General features: G+C 42.1%; 1 protein-coding gene across 1 annotated transcript; it reads left to right on the plus strand.

Annotated features, from left to right (window-relative positions):
• Window positions 1-62: 62 nt before the first annotated feature.
• Window positions 63-18577, plus strand: abat (4-aminobutyrate aminotransferase). Its single transcript, XM_079747131.1, has 16 exons — window positions 63-233; window positions 5862-6021; window positions 7652-7749; window positions 7856-7885; window positions 9493-9610; window positions 11904-11953; window positions 12126-12206; window positions 13324-13416; window positions 13685-13747; window positions 14035-14098; window positions 14398-14546; window positions 15267-15404; window positions 16970-17137; window positions 17505-17651; window positions 17993-18104; window positions 18405-18577. The coding sequence occupies exons 2-16, from the start codon at window positions 5952-5954 to the stop codon at window positions 18524-18526; spliced, it is 1503 nt and encodes a 500-aa protein (XP_079603257.1). The 5' UTR covers window positions 63-233; window positions 5862-5951; the 3' UTR covers window positions 18527-18577.
• Window positions 18578-18612: the final 35 nt, after the last annotated feature.

Genomic DNA, 18612 nt, shown 5'->3' on the forward strand with positions numbered 1-18612 from the left:
CGTGAGACAGTGGTTTCGACTTTTTTCTTTTTGCTTAACCCCATTGGGCGAGACGACACGGCGACCATAGAGCCCACCTCCATCTGAGGCATAGGAACCACACATCACTGCTGACGCGGAGCTGTGTGCCGATTCTGCCTTCATCGATCAACGCTTTAGAGCTTTTTGCAAAGCAGGTGTTTGCGCAAAATACAGACCGTATAAGAGCGTGGCGCTATCGTTTGCAATACTCGGTAAGTCTCCTTTACTGGTTTTGTAAATAGGTACAAACCACCCTTTTAAAACGTGACTGCTAGACGACGATTTGCCATCTTCTAGAGCAGTCTTCGCCCACCGTAAGGGTCTATCTTAATGGGTTTAGGACGTGTAATGAGCGATCGGTCGCGGTGACCTGCACTGCACTCTGCAGGCGTCAACCCCATATCAGCACTGTACATCTAATGATCAGGCATGGATATCCCTGCATTGGGTCTGATCGATATGTTTCCTATGATCATTGTGCTGTTTGGCCAAGCAGTCGCAGAATTAAAGAGTAGCCGTACGATGACGCCCATTGCTACTTGTATGGCAGGCTTGGTTGCTCATTGCATTTTCTAATAGAAAAATGGCACAATATCCGTGTTGCCATTAAAGTGTCGATTAAGGAAATGTAATTGGGTTGACAGCAGAGTTACGGGGTTGCATGGCTGTGGATCATATCGTCGACTGTTTAAGTATACCAGCTGTCAGCTGCCTAAGCCTTATTGGCTCGATGGTTATTAACAAGGGATTGATCTTTGTTGTCAATGTTGTTAACGGTATCATGATAAAGGGAATCGCATTATCAAATAATCTTCTTTATACTCGATAAAGATATAGAGAATTGTAACGCTTCATTAATATATCGTGACTAAAAGAATGCAGATTGAAAGTTCCGATTACAATCTTCCAAGAATGAAAGCAAGCTGCTGAAACTGGCTGTCTCCAGCTGTCTGAATACCACAAAGGGTTGTTGCCAGGGCCGTGTCTAGCTTTTCGGGGTCCCTATGCAAAAGGTTTTTTTGGGGGCCCGAATTTGTGAAACTATGTTGGGGGCAGGGGCGTAGGAATGAGTTTAACATTGGGGGGGACACATATCGGAAACCTGACAGATCCGGTATAATTTTTAGGTGGGACAAATGTGCCTGTCTCCGATATTGGAGGGGACACGTCCCCTCCGTCCCCCCCGGTTCCTACGCCCTTGGTTGGGGGTATTCCAAAACCCTCTAAGGTGTTCAGGGAGAATGCATTTCACCTTTCTAAATGCATCAATCAAATGCCCATAAAAGGATTTCGCCCGTTGGCCAAGAACCAGATCATTGTTGACAGTTTCTACATCAAGATAGGACATTATGAAATAGTTTGACGGCACTATTGGACTACCTGGTCAGGGCAGCTTGAATGCACTAACTTGTGTTGGAAAGGGTTAGGGAGAGATGCTAAACACCTGTTTGGAATAGAATGGATGCCCATGGCTTACCAACTGCCAAATTCCGCAACGAGCCTACAACGCCAAAGGGATTGAGTTCAACAAAAATCATGAATGATTTGCAGCTTGAAACAGACAAAAGCAAAAATTTGCTGATGTCAAATAATTAAAGAGGAAAAGAGACTCTGTCAACTACTAACATCATTTTGCTCTTGAATTCAAACCAAACAACTCAAGTTCTCACCAGCAATTTAAACCAAAACAAAATGTTGAACAATGGGAAACACTGGGTCTCCCCTACATCAAGAAAAAGTGGGAAAAATGTAAAATAAAATAATATGAATCCCAGTCTACATTATAACATCTTCCATATTCAAACAATGAGACCAAATGTTTATTTGAAATGTTGGTGTTTATAGATTGATAGAAAACTGCTTTTTTTTAACTGCTGCAGTTGGCAAATGTTAATATATAATATAAATTGTCCTATTTTATAATCTGCTAAAGCAATCATCTGGCCAATTAGATTGACTCATGACGATACATATCAGAGCCAACAAACAGCTGGACACTGCAGTCAAATCCTAGCATATGGCTTCAAAGGACCCTAACGTCCCACATTGCTGCCTATGTGCTCGCTCATGCTGTCATGCTGTCATAGACCTTGCAGTAAATCCTGTTTATACGTGACATGTGTATTATGTCGTGTAGTCCTAAAGTGGTGTTTAAGGCCTTGTACCAGTTTGATAATAGGCTGGAATGGAGTGATGACAGGAAAGAAAGGAGGTTTCTGAAAGGATTTTCTGGTGTAGTCTGCAGTGACTCAAGTTGACTGCAGAGAGTCCTCTTGCAGCACTGGTTGAAGTGGCAATTTGAGGATGTGTGTCTGTCAACATTCCTTTCAGCATTGTGTATTATGCTGTGGGACGTCTTCGACCCTTGCGCCTAATCCCACCACACCTATAGTCCCAGATCCGCACTGTGTAGAAGTATCTTAATAATTGAAATGTAGGCGTGCAAACAGGATTTTGGTCCCCTTCCAAAATAACAAATTTCTTTCAGGAACTCGGCATAAGAGTGGTATGTAGGGGAAGTATATCCCAGTTGCATGTTGTCTTTAAAGCCTGAAGGTATCCTATGAACCTTGTTACGTTTCAGTTATTTAATCACCAGGGCTCTCAATAAAATTTTCCCCATTTCAAAGGGCATTGGTGAAATGCATTCGCCTACCATTTCTATTAAACCTGCCATTTTCCAAGGCAAAATCACTGTCCCTGACCAGAAGGGTTAGGCTCAACGGCCGAGTGAGCGCTGTCATTATCTAGCAACTGAGACAAGTGACATGTCTTGATAAACGCAGGACCAGAGTTTGATCTGTTTAACCTTAAATAACCCCATAGTTGTTGTTTTCTGAATGACTTGCATATTTTCTAATGTGGCCAAGTCAGTGAAGGTAGTTGTGCCGTCTGTAGGCCTAGTGCTGCACTCCAGTCTCGTGGACTGTACCACAACACAGGGTGATCAAAGCTACCCACTGTAGATCAAACACAGAGCCAAGTGGTACGCCTCAGTGTTCGGCTAATGAGGTCTTTGTGAGGTGTGAAAAGGGCTGTTTCTCAGGGCTGTTGGTAAAGTGCACTGGGCTCTCAGATGATGTAATTGCAACAAGCGCAACCTCATTGCAGGCAAAGAACATTAATCTGAAAATAAATATAGAAATGAATAACCTCATCTTAATTCGCATGCCTTATTTTGGCTATTCATGTACATTTTTATAATGCCAAATCAATTTCTACATCGTTTTCTAACAGCTTATGTAACAGTGCCTCTCAGCCAATGGTCATTCCTTTGAAATGGCCATTTTAGTAATGTAATTTGTCAGAATTTTCATTTAGCTTTAAAGTTTATTTGTTGACTGTAATGCTTACTCCATTTATGCTAACAATTACAACTATTACCAAGATGATCCTATTATCTCTGCCTCTTATAGCGAGCTTCATTCGTTTTATCTGGCATAGCATCAGAAGACACATAGAGGACCCCTTCCTTAACATGTGCATAACGTTTAGTATTGTTATCTCATTCCGTGAGTCACGGTGTCTATTACAGTAATTACTCTTAGCGTGATGCACCATTTGGCCTGCAGGTTGCCCAGAAGCTGTGTGTGTCTTTGTGTGCTCTTGTGTCTGTGTGCTTGTGGGTCTTCGGGAGTAAAAAAAGACCCAGGGCTGAAGAGTGCTGCCCCTCTCGGAGGCATTGTTGCGTCTAGGAGAAATGACGTGGCCCCTGAATCGCTTGAAAAGCGCTGCTTGGGTCGGCGGTGTGTACCTTTCATAACTGCTTGCAGTGCTAGTTATTAATCTTTGTTATATGGGGTTGAAGGACATGAAACTGACTTACTCAATCTTCTTTCACTTGGATACAATTCTACATCATATTTATACCTTATTTTTAAAATATTATTAGTTGTTTTTGCTTAAAACACACAGCTATTTGTTCTATATACAGGGTTAACTACTCATGGATTATATCAAGATTAAAACTGTATCAATCCCCCGTAGGAGAAATTTGTTGACATGAACTTTGTGAGTTCTAAGCAAAAGATATATATGTATTTTGTTGTCTGGTACTGTCAGTGACTTGAAATAATTAGGTAATAATGAAACAAATTTAAAAACCTCTTACAGCTAGCAAACTCAGACTAGCCTATAATAGTGTAATGGCCGTCCGGTGCAGTGCATACATAACCAATCTCCACGTTTCCTGTAATGGAGCCATTAGGACATTAAGCTAGAATTATAAAAAACACAGGTGGCTCTTTTGAACACAGACCTGACATCAGGTGATGTCAGGTCAGCCAATGCGATAGTAAGAAAAAACTGATCTGCGATATGATGCATTTTCTGTGGTATCTCTGTGTGTGCTAGATTCAATCAGATATCAAAAGGAAGCAAGGAAGCTAGGGAGATCTGCATACCAAGTGTGTGAGCATTTGTGTGTCGATTCTATAGTCAAGAAACTCGAGTGAATAGTAGATGTGAGATGAATAATGATGAGCGTCTACTTAGGTAAACCTAGAGGGCAAAAAAACACTGTTCCGGCTTCTTTGAGTCCATCCTGAGTGTTAAAACAAGTTTGAACTCGATGTTAACCTACATGTATGAAGATATATGTATATCAGCACTAGAATTTGGAAATTCAAAAACATTCCTTACTTTGTAACCCTTTCAGAATGCCTCACAAAAGATATCTTAATAAAATTAGACTTGCATTCATGAGCCATTGTCCGGTAGATGTGTGGAGCAGACCTCTTTTCATTTAAAAGCTGCAATGCAACTGTGTCAGTGTTTCCAAATCCACTTATTAGGCTGCAAAATGCACCTGCCTTTTAGAGAGCGCGTCTATTTCAAAGTTCAAGTCTTTTGAATGAAGTCCTTGAATAATCAGATTAGACCTCTTCTCCAACCCCTGAAAACATTAGCTGCTGACTTGTTCGGTGCCAGCTTTTGTCTTGACAGTTACATCACATTAAAGAACACTTTGGATTCTATGAGTGTCAAGTAATGAAGAATGAAGGTCTGTTTGGAATGTGATATCCCATCTTCACAAATATGTGCACACGTGTTTTCATCAAACAACTTCCCTCTCTCGGGACGCATGGTGGTTGCTCCACATGATCCAGTTTAAATGGTGAGCAGCTTATTCTGTTCATTTATTACTTTATTTAATCAACTTGTATAAAATAGCAATATAAAATGGCATGCTCAAGTGTTACCAAATATCCAAAGACATGTATAAATAAAAGATGATCCTTAATTTCTACTCTGCTACTTTCACTGCTGCTCATTCTTTCTTCCCCTCTCTCTATAAGAGCCTTGTGTAACTGTCTGGCCCCCCAGAACCAGTTCTATCCAGTCTCTGTGTTGCATAATTTCCATCGGAACAACATTGCAGTCTTTTCAAATGGTCGAGACTGGCGCACGGTGTTCATGATAGGAGACTTGAAAGCATCCAGGATTTTGATTATTGTAATACTAAAATAAAGCTTGGATATTGTTCTTCCCGTGTTTCCGTTGAGTATACTTGTGGCTTCTTTTCTGTTAAAAAACAATAATAATAATATAAATATTTATATATTAATTTGCTGAACGAATAATGTTCATGCCTTACTACATTATATATCTAGATCCCTGCACTCATTTTGTGCATGTCATTCAGCACCTCATTCAGCATTAACTAGGTCACCAACAATATGTCATGGTTGCATCCCATTCCTCCAGGGAGTTATATTTTATGCAAGTCGTTTTTTTTTTCCAATCTGCATTCCCCGTATGTCATTTTGACCTCCGGCAGAGTGAAGCTTTAAAACCCAAAGGTCACAGTAGGTGGATTCTCACCCTCCCACTCTGTGCAGGTGTTGTGCTGGTGAACGTCGAGGACAACCCACCTATACTCTCGTCTCCCAACGTCCGGGGCAGTCAATTGCCTACCGCTCGCTGCAGCTATGGCGTCTGCCCTCCTCAGACAGCAGCTCATCGTCTCCGTGCACAACAGCCTGCGCTTTCCCGCCTCAGGTAATGATTGCACACACTGCTCCTCACAACCCAGACAGCAGCGCAAACTCACGCACACATTGGATGGACTCTGCTAATTTATGAGGACTTATGAAAACGGTGCAGACCCAGCGAAGGGTTTGTTTTGAGTCTCCGCGTTGTTGCAGATAATAAAACGGTTGAGTTCATAAAGCCGAGGCTGGTGAACCTTAATTTGCACCCCGGCTGTGAGAGTTCACACTAGAATTAGCATGTAATAATGAAATACTCTGGTACTTATATCGGTCTAAATTGTTGTTGTTGATCAAAGAATATGTAAATCATATATATCTGCATATGAATCAAACATGTGCTACGGCATTCGTTCTTTTATTTTACCTTGTATTTTAGTGCAAAGCAGTATTGATATGTTTTTGGAGAACTGAATGGATCATATATATGTGGTTTGATAGCTTCATTGCAAGCATACTTTGTCAACAAATGTCTCAGTGTTTCTTTGGCTAAATCTTCTTTAGCCTGTGTTGCTACAATCACAGATGGCCGCGCTTTACAATTGCATGAACATATGAGGTCTGCCTCAACAACTTTATTCTATTAATTCAGCACTCAACCCATTTCTGTTCTCCGCAGCTTTTAGTTAAAAATGTATGCTGCAATACATTTATTCTCTGACCATCTTATATATATTTTTTTTTATGTTTTTGTTGTATTTTGAATTTCTCCCTTTTTATTTTATCTTAATGGTCTTATAAAAGTCTTTATGGTTTTTACATGTGATCTTCTTTCTTAGCACTATGAATGACCATTCCTTGCCTTATATTAACCAAGGTTGTTCTGACACCAAAAGAAAACCTGAATACAAAAATGGTTTAAAGCAGTACTGTCCAGTGTCAATGGAAGACAACAAGTCAAAGTTCATGCAACTGTGGTTCCATGATGAGTAAAATATTCCCCTACTGTCAATTATAGACAGAGGGGTATCAGAGTTTCACTGGCAGGGTATCAAGGTTACACGCCAGGCCAACCGATTGGTCTATGATCTTATCAGTGGTGAAGAGAAGAACCTTTGTTCTCTCATTGTCAGTATCTAAAGCAGCGAGATTATATATTGATCATAATAACCAACATTCATTGGAGAATGTGAGGCCTTACTGGTAAATGATGGATTTGGGAAGAAACACTACATTAATGTGACCTGTCTCTCTAGGCTCGTTTCATTTCTCCCACCTGTTACCCTGGTCTTAAATAGCCGCCAGGCCTCACTGTTAATTGTATAGTCTGTGATTGCATTGGAGACCTTTCTGGCCCTAAGGAACATCTCATGTGGGCATAGTAGTCCACTTTTAGCCTTTCACGTTTTGTGTGTTGGCCTGTTGCCTATTGTGCATGGTGTGCATACTTTGCGAGATTTTCTTTATTGAAACCTTGGAAGGGTAAAGGTCACCTCTTTACAAACTGACCCATTCACTCGGATATTATAAATCATGCCATTACGTCATGTTTGGATAGGGCGCAAAGCAATGTGTGGGGAAAGACACACACAACGATGTAAGAGTTTAAAAACATTTAATATGAGGGCCGAAATAACGTTGGGTTGATGGTTAACAGGTTGATGTGTGTTAGCGCTGACTAGTGCTGTTCCCCTCTGCAGGCTGCAGGTATGTCAGCAAGGCAGCGGTCAACACCCAGGCAGACTATGATTATGACCGGCCCCTCATGAAGACACAGGTCCCTGGCCCCCGGTCACAGGTAACACACATGTACATGTACCAAAAACACATTTTGCATACTGACATAAACGCACTTTGAGCCCACTTCACTGACTGTACCAACCCTGTTTCCTTTCATGTTTTAGGAGCTGACAAAACAAATGGGACAGATTCAGGTAAGCGTTAAACGGCCACTGAATAATACAACATTTCAGTGAGTACAGTATTTTTGAATGTACATGTACAGGAATGATGAACGGATATCTTATGGACGGCTTTTATTTCCACGTCGCAAGATCTAGTGGCATGGGTGACTATCGGAGCGTGTATGTATTATAACTGAACAAAACAGCCCTATTAGTTGGTTCAGTGTGTGTTCAGCAGATGGCCATGCATTCACTATGGAGATCTTTCAAATCTGGGAGACAGGGTCTAAAATGTCTGGATGCTGAGAATGTCAAACTCTGTATCGTAACAGCCTCTTCCAAATGTATATATTTGGTATTTAATTAACTGTCCTGATTCTTGGGATTTTGGGATTGCTTTTTTTGCAAGAGAGGACGTGACACATGACATTAAGTTTAGATGAGGGGATTGGGTTCATGTGTGTAACTTGTCCTTCTGTTTTATCTCTCTTGCACGGCCCTGAGGTTATCATGATAACTGAAACACAATGGAACGCTATCTATTCTAAGATGAAACAAAGGTCAAATTTACAATGGTTATTTCTGTTATCCGGATAAAATACTAAATGAATGCCATTCAATATTGAACATAACGACATTGGATATTTTCCCTTTGGCACTACATGAAAGTACAGCAAAATTCCCAAAGAGGGAGAGAGAGAGGGTTTAGAGCCAGCGCCTTTGTGTCTCTAGGAGGTCACTGATAACTGAAGACAGCCCCCAACGAAGCCAATACTCTGTGCATCTGTGCGCGTAATTCCTTTTGATATCTCTGTGAATCTGGAATTTCTTTTTTGGAGTGTGTGTGTGTGTCAGTGGCCTAGAGGTTGGGGGTTGGGGGGGGGGAAGCAGGCAAGCGTGGGCGTCTTATAATATAAATCCTCATTCAAATGTGATTTTAGTTTATATCAGCTCTACAACTGTACTACTCGTATTCTATGTTTTAATAATGTCCTTTCCTTCCCAACCTGTCTGAAAGCATGCGCTCCAGTATATAGATATATTTTTAATCTAGATGGTTCATTTAAAGAATTCCTCCATTTTCTTGGAACTTTTTGTTTATGGCGTTCCCTCTTTTAATGTTTTCCTTTTGCCCGGCTCAATATATATTCCATTTCTAGTCATGGAAACAAAGAATGCGTTCAGCCGTTATGTAACCGTTCAGCTTCGATGCACATCGATGCCTGCCATGCTTGTTCAATGCATATGGACAATGTAGTACTGTACTGAAAGGATAACAGCTTATTTGAGGTTTGGAGACAGCTTGGACTTTTTATTATGCCAAACCAATGATTCCTTTTAAATGAGGCCACTGAGGTAATGATGCAGACCATTGTCGAATTGAAGCACGACTTTAACAGATTCCAGACTCCTCTTGCCATTGTCTTGAAGAAATTAAAGAAATGTAGAAATGATCATCTTAATTTCAAGAGCTGAAGAGGTGTTGAAAAAATGATGGTTTACTAACACGTAGGGAAACGTTAGCTCTAGAAATATATAAACGTTTCAGTGTATTACACAAAAAGCCCAAAGATGCCAATCTATTGTGCGTAGGTATGGATGGTGAATCTGGGGCTGATGCTAAATGTCCTCCTCAGAATAACACCGCCATCAACTTCTTCTGCAACTACGAGGAGAGCCGAGGCAACTTCCTGGTGGACGTGGACGGCAACCGCATGCTTGATGTCTACACTCAGATCGCCTCTATCCCTATCGGTGAGTCCAAGGAACATTGAGCCTTCCAGCCTACAGGATAGGCCTGCTTGAGGATTAGTGATAACGTAGTCAAGTGTTACCTTACCTGACTTGAACCTCAGTGTCAAGGTTTTTTCCTTTGTTTAACCAGTGGTTTATGAAACATGGTTATGCAAGCTCAAACACTGTCTCGCTCTGAGGAATGCATCGGGACACTATTAATTAGTATGCTACACGTGAACCTCCTAAGATAGCACAATTTGATTGGTTCGCTATCTTTGGATATTGGGCAATATCCCATGATTGAGATCTCGAACTCGGGATATTGTTTTCATGCAAAAAAAACGCGCTTTGTTTGCTAATAACAACAAATAAATCCCGGCAAAAAGGTGTAATCTTGTTTACTTTTGGAGTGTTCACGTGTAGTATATACTAAAACAATTATTCAACTCACAGTTGAATAATTGAAAAAAAAAAGCGTGGTTTTGATATTTTACTTATATGTACCCCATTCTGCCTCTGTGGTGTTGCCAGTGGCCTCTCACCTAATCTGAGCAGTCGACAGCCAGAAAGTGGTGACCAATTAACCTGAGTGAGGGGGATTTAGAGCAAGCAGATGAATGTGGCGTTTTTTTATTATCCCAAAACATTCATATGAATCCTGAGGCAAACAGCTGTTGGTCAGAGGAACACAGAAATTAGATGGAATTGTTAAATTGGCTGACGAGGTTGATCCTCATTGAGTCTGAAATGATTTTCACTAAGTGGGTCATTGTTGTTTTGGGTCTACTTCTTATGCTCTCATTACAGTAGCCTTGAATCGTTTTCATGAGCTGAGAAGGTAATATACTTAAGGGCCGGTATTCTTTTATGATAACCATTCATCCAGAGGTGTGCATGTGAGCCAAAGTTCAAGAGGTCAGTCATTTTAGTTAAGAAGAATTGATCAATTCCTAAACAGCCCCCCCCCCCCCTGCCTACTAGTAGTTATTGAACCAAACACTTAATATGAAGACTCCTTTCTCCTGCCCTCATCCCCCTCCCTGCCAGTCCCCCGTCTCACACTGCACTAGAGGAGTTGACCGGGAAGCATTTGGGGGATAAGCATTAGATAGCCTTCTTTCATGTATCATTATAACAACAGATCCCCCACAGACCACCTGGCCTGAGTGCCCATATCACCCAGGTATGAGATATATCACCCCGCCACTACCAACCTAGAGATGGTGAGGGCAGTTTTTCTTTGTCCTCAACAATCTCGGAAAAAGGTATGTTCTAGTAAACATACGTTTTTGTATGTTAACTAGCACGGGTCATGATTGGAAGGTATCCAATAGCCATGTCATGTTTTGGGATATTTGTGATGAATTAAAACCACATGATGGGAGAGAGAGTAGCAAAGAGAGCGGCAGGTCAAGGGTCAACCTTTTGGCAGGGCGGGGCTGGTTGTGGGGGTGTCTGCAGGAGCCTGTGAATAAAGTATTGAACTTTGCGTCTTGGTCCTATGGTGTACTTTTGATAAAGGACGTTGGACAAAAAAAACTGCAACCTAATCTTTTTTTTGGTTTTAATATTGTACCGAGAAATTGTGTTGTGGTGCAAAAAATATAGCAAATACAATATCCATGCTGTTATGATTAAATATTTTTTTATGAATCTTTGCAACCCTACACTATAATGATATATAATATTTCATGTCTGGCATGCCTTATAATAAATGGGCAGGATGACGACGATGATGATGCAGTCGATACTTCGAAAATAGATAAAGTCGAAATACAATACAATAAAGAATGGTTTATTTTGGACACATTTGTGGCCTGCTCCCTCCCACAATGTGGCATAAAAGGGCAGTACTTTATAAGGCTTATAAGGCTTATAAGGCTTTATGAAAAGGGCTGATGTCTCCAACTCTTGCTTTCAGCAAGTAGAGCCAAAGTAGTCAAACCAGGAATATAAATAAGAGATAAGAAGTGCTATGTAAATAAAGTTGCCTTGCCTATATACAGAACAAGTCATCGTCATTCAGAATACAATGTAAGATAAACTAGCAGCTCTTTGTTGTCAGTATCCATCAGTATGGATAGGGTTTAGGTACGCAGAATGGCAGCACGAATGAAAAATGATTTCCTTCATTTTTCGTTTAGCTCAGGGCTTATAAAGTGGAGATAAAAATGACAAATATTTAGGGTCATTTTACTCTTGCTGTCACTAACCTCTAGTAGTTGATGTATTAATATAATTATTAAGTACAGTGTAATATGATCTTATCAATATTTAACATCATGACTCTTTCTTTTCATCCAACTCCAAGGCTACAATCATCCAGCCCTGCTGAAAGTGGTATCTGATCCAAACAATGCTGTAAGTCCTGCAGAACCCAATGAGCGCAGTAACATATACAATACAATGTGGTCTATTCTCTACTCAATAGAGTCCAGTTGAAATGTCTTTGATTAAGGGTGGAAATACAAATATTCTGTTGTTGAGTATCTCTCTCTCTGTCTCACTCCCTCTTTCCCTTCTCTCTTGATAGAGTGCATTTGTGAACAGACCAGCACTTGGAATCCTTCCACCTGAAAGCTTTGTGGACAAACTCACTGAAGGTCTGCTTACGGTTAGTAAAACAAACACACACACACACACACACACACACACACACACACACACACACACACACACACACACACACACACACACACACACACACACACACACACACACACACACACACACACATATACACGCACACACACACACACACACACACACACACACACAAAACCAATGTTTTGCCAATTTACTCAGGAAACATCCTAATATAGACTTCCACAACTCTGGTGAAACACAGTTCAAACAGTTTACTGAAATGAGTACAGGTTATGAAAGGTACAATTTTGACAGGTAAAATGAGTACAGTTTAGGACAGGTAAAATGAATAAAAGTTAGGACAGGTAAAATGAATACAGTTTAGACAGTGTGGTGGGAATTTCACAGATTACAGAGTTTCTGTGTAATCTGTTTAAGAATAAAGAGTCATCTGAATTTATAACAATGAGGCTAATTGATTTAAGTAATAATCACACAATGACATACAACAAAACGTACAAACAAACACACAATAATCCGAGGCATCCACACTATAATCAGAGCCCTCAGATGGGAGTTTGCCCTGCGTCTCTCCAAGAGCTCCACAAGGAGAAGTGCAATGCATTGGCAAAAGCAGGGACTTATTATACAGTGGTAGACAGGTATCAGGGTGCTGAGAATATAAACAATAAAACTATAGTGTTGGTTATCCAGATGATAGTCAACTATCAATGAACCTCCTGAGGATTTCATAAAGGGGGACGTAGCCGTGCCTTATCAGTTGGAGCCCTGCCTCCTCCACCTTCCCAAGGGAGTCAGGAAAACCGGCACATAGCAACAAAGAGCAGGTAGAGAAACAGAATGTGAAAATATACTTTTCCAATGACTAAAGAAAAAAGTAATACAGGTGAAATCAGTACAGGTGAAGACAGGTAAAATGAATACAGGTGAAATCAGTACAGGTTAGGAGGACTTATAAAATTAATACAGGTTAGGACAGGTAAAATCGGGGAACGAATTGGTCGGGCTATACCTTGTATGTATAACTTTGTATCACAAATCAAATGTAACTGTCACAATCATTTAGTCATCCTTCCTGAGCCTTTTTTCAATTTCAAACTTCCTCATGTTCTCTCCGCTATAAGGTGGCTCCCAAGGGCCTTAATCGTGTCCAGAACATGGCGTGTGGCTCCTGCTCCAACGAGAACGCCTATAAAGCCATGTTCATCTGGTACCGGGTGAGTACAGGGAAGACCGCCTCATTCTGCCGTGTCCTCACCTTCATAATGACATTGGAAAGTTCCACGGGTCAATAACTTGTACCTTTTCGCAACACAAACAGACAACATTGACCTTCCTTGTTTTTGTATTATTTTCCGCAAACAGTCCTTGTGTTCAACAAAACTGCACATTTTCACAACAAATAAAAAAAAAAAAAAGTAGCTTTCTAGCTCTCCTAGTGTTCTGTCGTGTTAAAGGTTGTGTGTGTTGTGTGTGTGTGTGCAGAACAAGGAGCGTGGAACCACCATTCCCTCCGACGCAGACCTGAGCTCCTGCATGATCAACCAGGTAGGGGGTGGGGGGGGTACCTCAAGCTCACTGCCTTACAGCTTCATGGGAACAGAGTCACATTCATTTATTGATACCGCGTAGAAGACTGCTGCCGTTACAATTACCCAGCGCAAGATACAAGAGTAGAATTGAAATAAAAAATATGAAACCCCAAAGTATGCAGTCAAAAAATGCATGTGAAGTGATGTACAGACAAAGGGGGACGATTTGAAGTTACAAAGGTATTTTCACAACTTTAATTGTACGTGTTTACCAATGACCACATGATTCCCTCTTATTTTCAGACCCCAGGCTGTCCAGAGCTCAGCATTCTGTCGTTTTCAGGGGCGTTCCATGGAAGAACCATGGGTAGGTTACAATACTGCAGGCTTCACCCCCTTGACCACCTCAGTCCCTCGCTCTCTCCCTTTATCCCTTTCTCTCCCGCTCTCTCTCTGTGTTTCTTTACAAATACTAAATCCTAGAACTAATATGTAATTCCAAGGCTTAAACCCTGTGAATACATGATCACATGCACATAGTCTCGGCAGCATGCCAACACACACACACACACACACACACACACACACACACACACGGATACACACACAGTGAAGTAAAGTGAGCAAAATTAATTCCTGATTATAGTCATGCTTCACGTCTTCCAGGTTGCCTAGCAACAACTCACTCCAAACCCATCCACAAGCTCGATGTGCCCTCGTTTGATTGGCCCATCGCCCCCTTCCCAAGACTCCAGTATCCCCTGGACGAACACGTCAGGGAGAACGCCCAGGAGGAGGCCCGCTGCCTGGAGGAGGTGTGTGTGTGTGTGTGTGTGTGTGTGTGTGTGGGTGTGTGGGCGTGTGTGAGCGTGCGCATGCGTGTGCGTGTGTGTGTGTGAAAATCGAATATTCATGTGTTCTAAAATGTATAAAATGTGTACTGTAAAAAAAAAAGCACACAATGACCACGAATAATTATACAAATTCATGTGCTAAACAGGCAAAATGACCAAAAGAAAAAAGCTAATTCTCATATGACAGAGCCATCGCATGACCTTGGAAAGTCCATTCCAACCCAGGTGTTTTCTCCGAAAGATGTATTAAGATTTTGTCTCTGCGCGTGTGTGTGTGTGTGTGTGTTTGTGTGTGTGTGTGTGTGTGTGTGTGTGTGTGTGTGTGTGTGTGTGTATGCGTGGGTGTGTCTGTGTCTATTTGTGTGTCTATCTGTGTGTGTGTGTTTGTGTGTATCTGCTTGTGTGTCTGTGTGTGTGTGTGTGTGTGTGTGTGTGTGTGTGTGTGTTTATGCGTGGGTGTGTCTGTGTCTGTGTCTATCTGTTTGTCTATCTGTGTGTGTGTGTTCGTGTGTATCTGCGTGTGTGTCTGTGTGTGTGTGTGTGTGTGTGTATGTGTGGGTGTGTCTGTGTCTGTGTCTATCTGTGTGTCTATGTGTGTGTGTGTGTGTGTATCTGTGTGTGTGTGTGTGTGTGTGTGTGTGTGTGTGTGTGTGTGTGTGTGTGGGTGCCTATGACCACCAGACAGAGGACCTGATCGTCAAGTGGAGACACAAGGGCATGCCGGTGGCCGGCATCGTGGTCGAGCCCATCCAGGCTGAGGGGGGAGACAACCACGCCTCCGCCGACTTCTTCATGAGCCTCCGCAAGATAGCCAGCAAGGTGGGAGACGTCACCACGGCAACCCTGAACCCACAATGTCCCATAAAGTATTCAAGGCAAAACTTTTCTGGAATCTTGTTTATTGTATATGTATATGGTAAAGACCGCAATTCTAACAATTCTGTTATTAAACACGATCTGCAAAATGATCTTAAAGGGGACGTATTATACCACCAGGTGTGTGTGTGATTAGCCGCTGCAAGCCGCTTTGAATATCTGCCTCTTCTGACATCACCAGTGGGCGTGTCCACCTAGATGTGTGACGGATAGATGAGCAACGTTTGCTACAGTCCACTGGGTCGGCTGGTAGGCTGATTTATCCAGCATACATCTAGGTGGACACTCCCACTTGTGATGTCAGAAGAGGCAGATTTGTAACGACTAATCACACTCACACCTGGTGGTATAATATGACACCTTTAAGAATAAAACTGGAACATCATGGTCTCGTACGCCGCTGCTTATTCTCTGAGATTGCCGAGCTATGCAGGCGGACGTGAACCTTTACGTGTTGATCTGTGGTAAACCACCCCTTCCTGTAACCAGGCTGAGACGGTTATGAGCGTGTTGTGCCTTTTGATGCAATCTTGGTTCCGAGCACCGTTGCACAATATAGATATTTATTACACGTGTCTTCTCAATGTCGAGGAACACTCCGTTCACTTGCATGGGCCCTTCACAACTTCCGGCGGTGAACTATATTTGATAATTCACCGTTGCTAAGTATAATTGACCGCTGTCAAGGAAAACAACAGTTTTTTTGCCTCTAATGACGTCTTTGGTATCACTCCGCAAGTAGTCCGGTAACTTGTCAACCCCAGCGTCTTCGGTTGCTTAGCGACGTCAACGTCTTTGGCGGACTATTTCACTGCTGATCAACACTATGAATGCTGGTAACAAATTGTTAACAGACACACTATCTGAAGTTATTTTTTCGTTTTGGCAAGTAGCCATGTAATAAGCGCGATAATGTATAGAACGTCGCCGGTCATTATCGAAAATAAGCCCCTTCAGGGCGAACAGGACACCTTCGCTGCGCGTCCTGTTCGCCCTGTCGGGGCTTATTTTCCCGATAATGACCGGCGTTCTATACATTATCCCTTACTTAATTCATGTCAACCGCTCTCAATAACATGAGTGTATGTAATGATTTTTTATCTGTATTCAGGAGGATGTATGACTGCTGCAGTAATTACTTTTTTTTTTTTTTTTTTAAATTGTAAACTAATTCAACTAATTTTTATCCTTAATGGATGGGTTGGCTGTAAAACCGAATTGCCCCTAGGGGACTGGTAAAGTAATCAGAATCTGAATCTAACAGGACATCGCTGTCCAATGAAAACTTAATTTTCATTGGACAGCGAATTTAGCATCTGTTTGTTGGGGGTTACTCATTATAACCTTACATTAATCGCAGTGACAGTTATAATCACTCTCCCCTCATCCCTATTCCATATTACACTGCTGGATGGCTGACGTCTCACTGCCCACAACCAGGGCTTGTTGGCGTTTTCATTTGGTGCAACTTGGGGATTCTTACCCGAGATCAATGGCTGTGTCCCCAGCATGGCTGTGCCTTCCACGTGGACGAGGTCCAGACGGGAGGAGGAGCCACGGGAAAGTTCTGGGCCCACGAGCACTGGGGGGCCGAGGACCCCGCCGACATCGTGTCCTTCAGCAAGAAGCTGCTGACGGGGGGCTTCTTCTACCGGGACGACTTGGAGACGGACAAGGTCTGTCTCCCTGCTGCTGTGTTTTGTGCTGTAGGGGCTTAACCCCCTGACCACCTTAGTCTCTCTGTCTCTGTCTCTCTCTCTCTGTCTCTCTCTCTCTCGCGCTCTCTCTCTCTCACTCTCTCTCTCTCTGTCTCTCTCTCTCTCTCTCTCTTTCTCTGTTTCTCTCTCTCTCGCGCTCTCTCTCTCTCGCTCTCTCTCTCTGTCTGTCTCTCCTGCTCTCTTTCTGTATTTATTTACAAATATATACATCCTAGAAGTAATATGGAATTCCAAAGCTTCCCCACACACACACACACACACTTATTATTCTCATAATTTAGCATTGTTTGCTTCATGTTGTGGGTTGTGTGTTTTTCTTCTACAGCCGTATCGTATCTTCAACACCTGGATGGGCGACCCCTCTAAGAACCTGCTGCTGGCAGAGGTCCTCAACGTCATTCGTCAGGAGAACCTTCTGGCTGAGGTGACCCGCACAGGGAAGGCCCTCCTGGGCGGCCTGTATGAGCTGCAGGTAGGACAGTCCAAACATACTACTTCAGCTTTACATTGCTCTTTTAAAATGTGATATTTAAAGGGAATTTCAAAACCTGAATTAATTTCCAAAGCTATTTGATCATTCATAACTTTTTTTTTTCAATTGTGCGTGCAGAGGTTGTATTGCGACTAGATAACTAGCATCTATACCATGCCTTCTACATTCTGTATCCGATCGTTTTGTTACCACTGTCATTCTGTTGATTTCTGTAATAACTTCAAGATTGGCCTCTCTGGCAGAAGGTCGTAATAAGCAGTAAGGTTGACACAGTAGTGAGGTATCTAGTTGATCCAGCTCTCTCTGTGTGATCTCCCCAGGCAAAGTACCCTAACCTGCTCAGCAGGGCTCGTGGACAAGGCACCTTCTGTGCCATTGATGTCTGCAAGGCCTCCGTGCGAGACAAACTCATCCTCCAGGCCAGAGATAACGGTATTCCATTTTATAGTATTATTATTTTTGCTCTTGTTTTTACATCAATAGATTTTGAAAACCGATTTTAAAGGTGCAGTGTGTAGAATTGAGTGGTATCTAGCGAGAAGAATTTGGCGGAAATGGAATGTAAAATTCATAAATATGTTTTAATTAGTGCATAATCCCATTAAAAAAAAAAATGTTTTTGTTTTCATAATTGCATTATGATTTTCATGCCAAGAAAACTCCTGAAATTGCAAAAGTTATCGAATTGGTAAAAAATACGAATGTTTCCCTGTTCGAACCCAAAAAATACAGGCGTGATCCTGGGCGGCTGTGGTGACCTTTCCATCCGTTTCCGACCAGCACTGATCTTCAAGGAGCACCACGTGCACATGTTCCTCAACATCTTCAGTGACTTGCTGGCTGAACACAAGTAGGCGAGCAACAACATGTCATAGTGTAGTATTGACCAGCCTGCAGGACCAAGATGGAGGGGAGGGAGGGAGGGAGGGAAAGAGGAAAA

This window comes from Pollachius pollachius (genome assembly GCF_949987615.1).
Source record: "Pollachius pollachius genome assembly, chromosome: 11".
Classification (NCBI taxonomy): domain Eukaryota; kingdom Metazoa; phylum Chordata; class Actinopteri; order Gadiformes; family Gadidae; genus Pollachius; species Pollachius pollachius.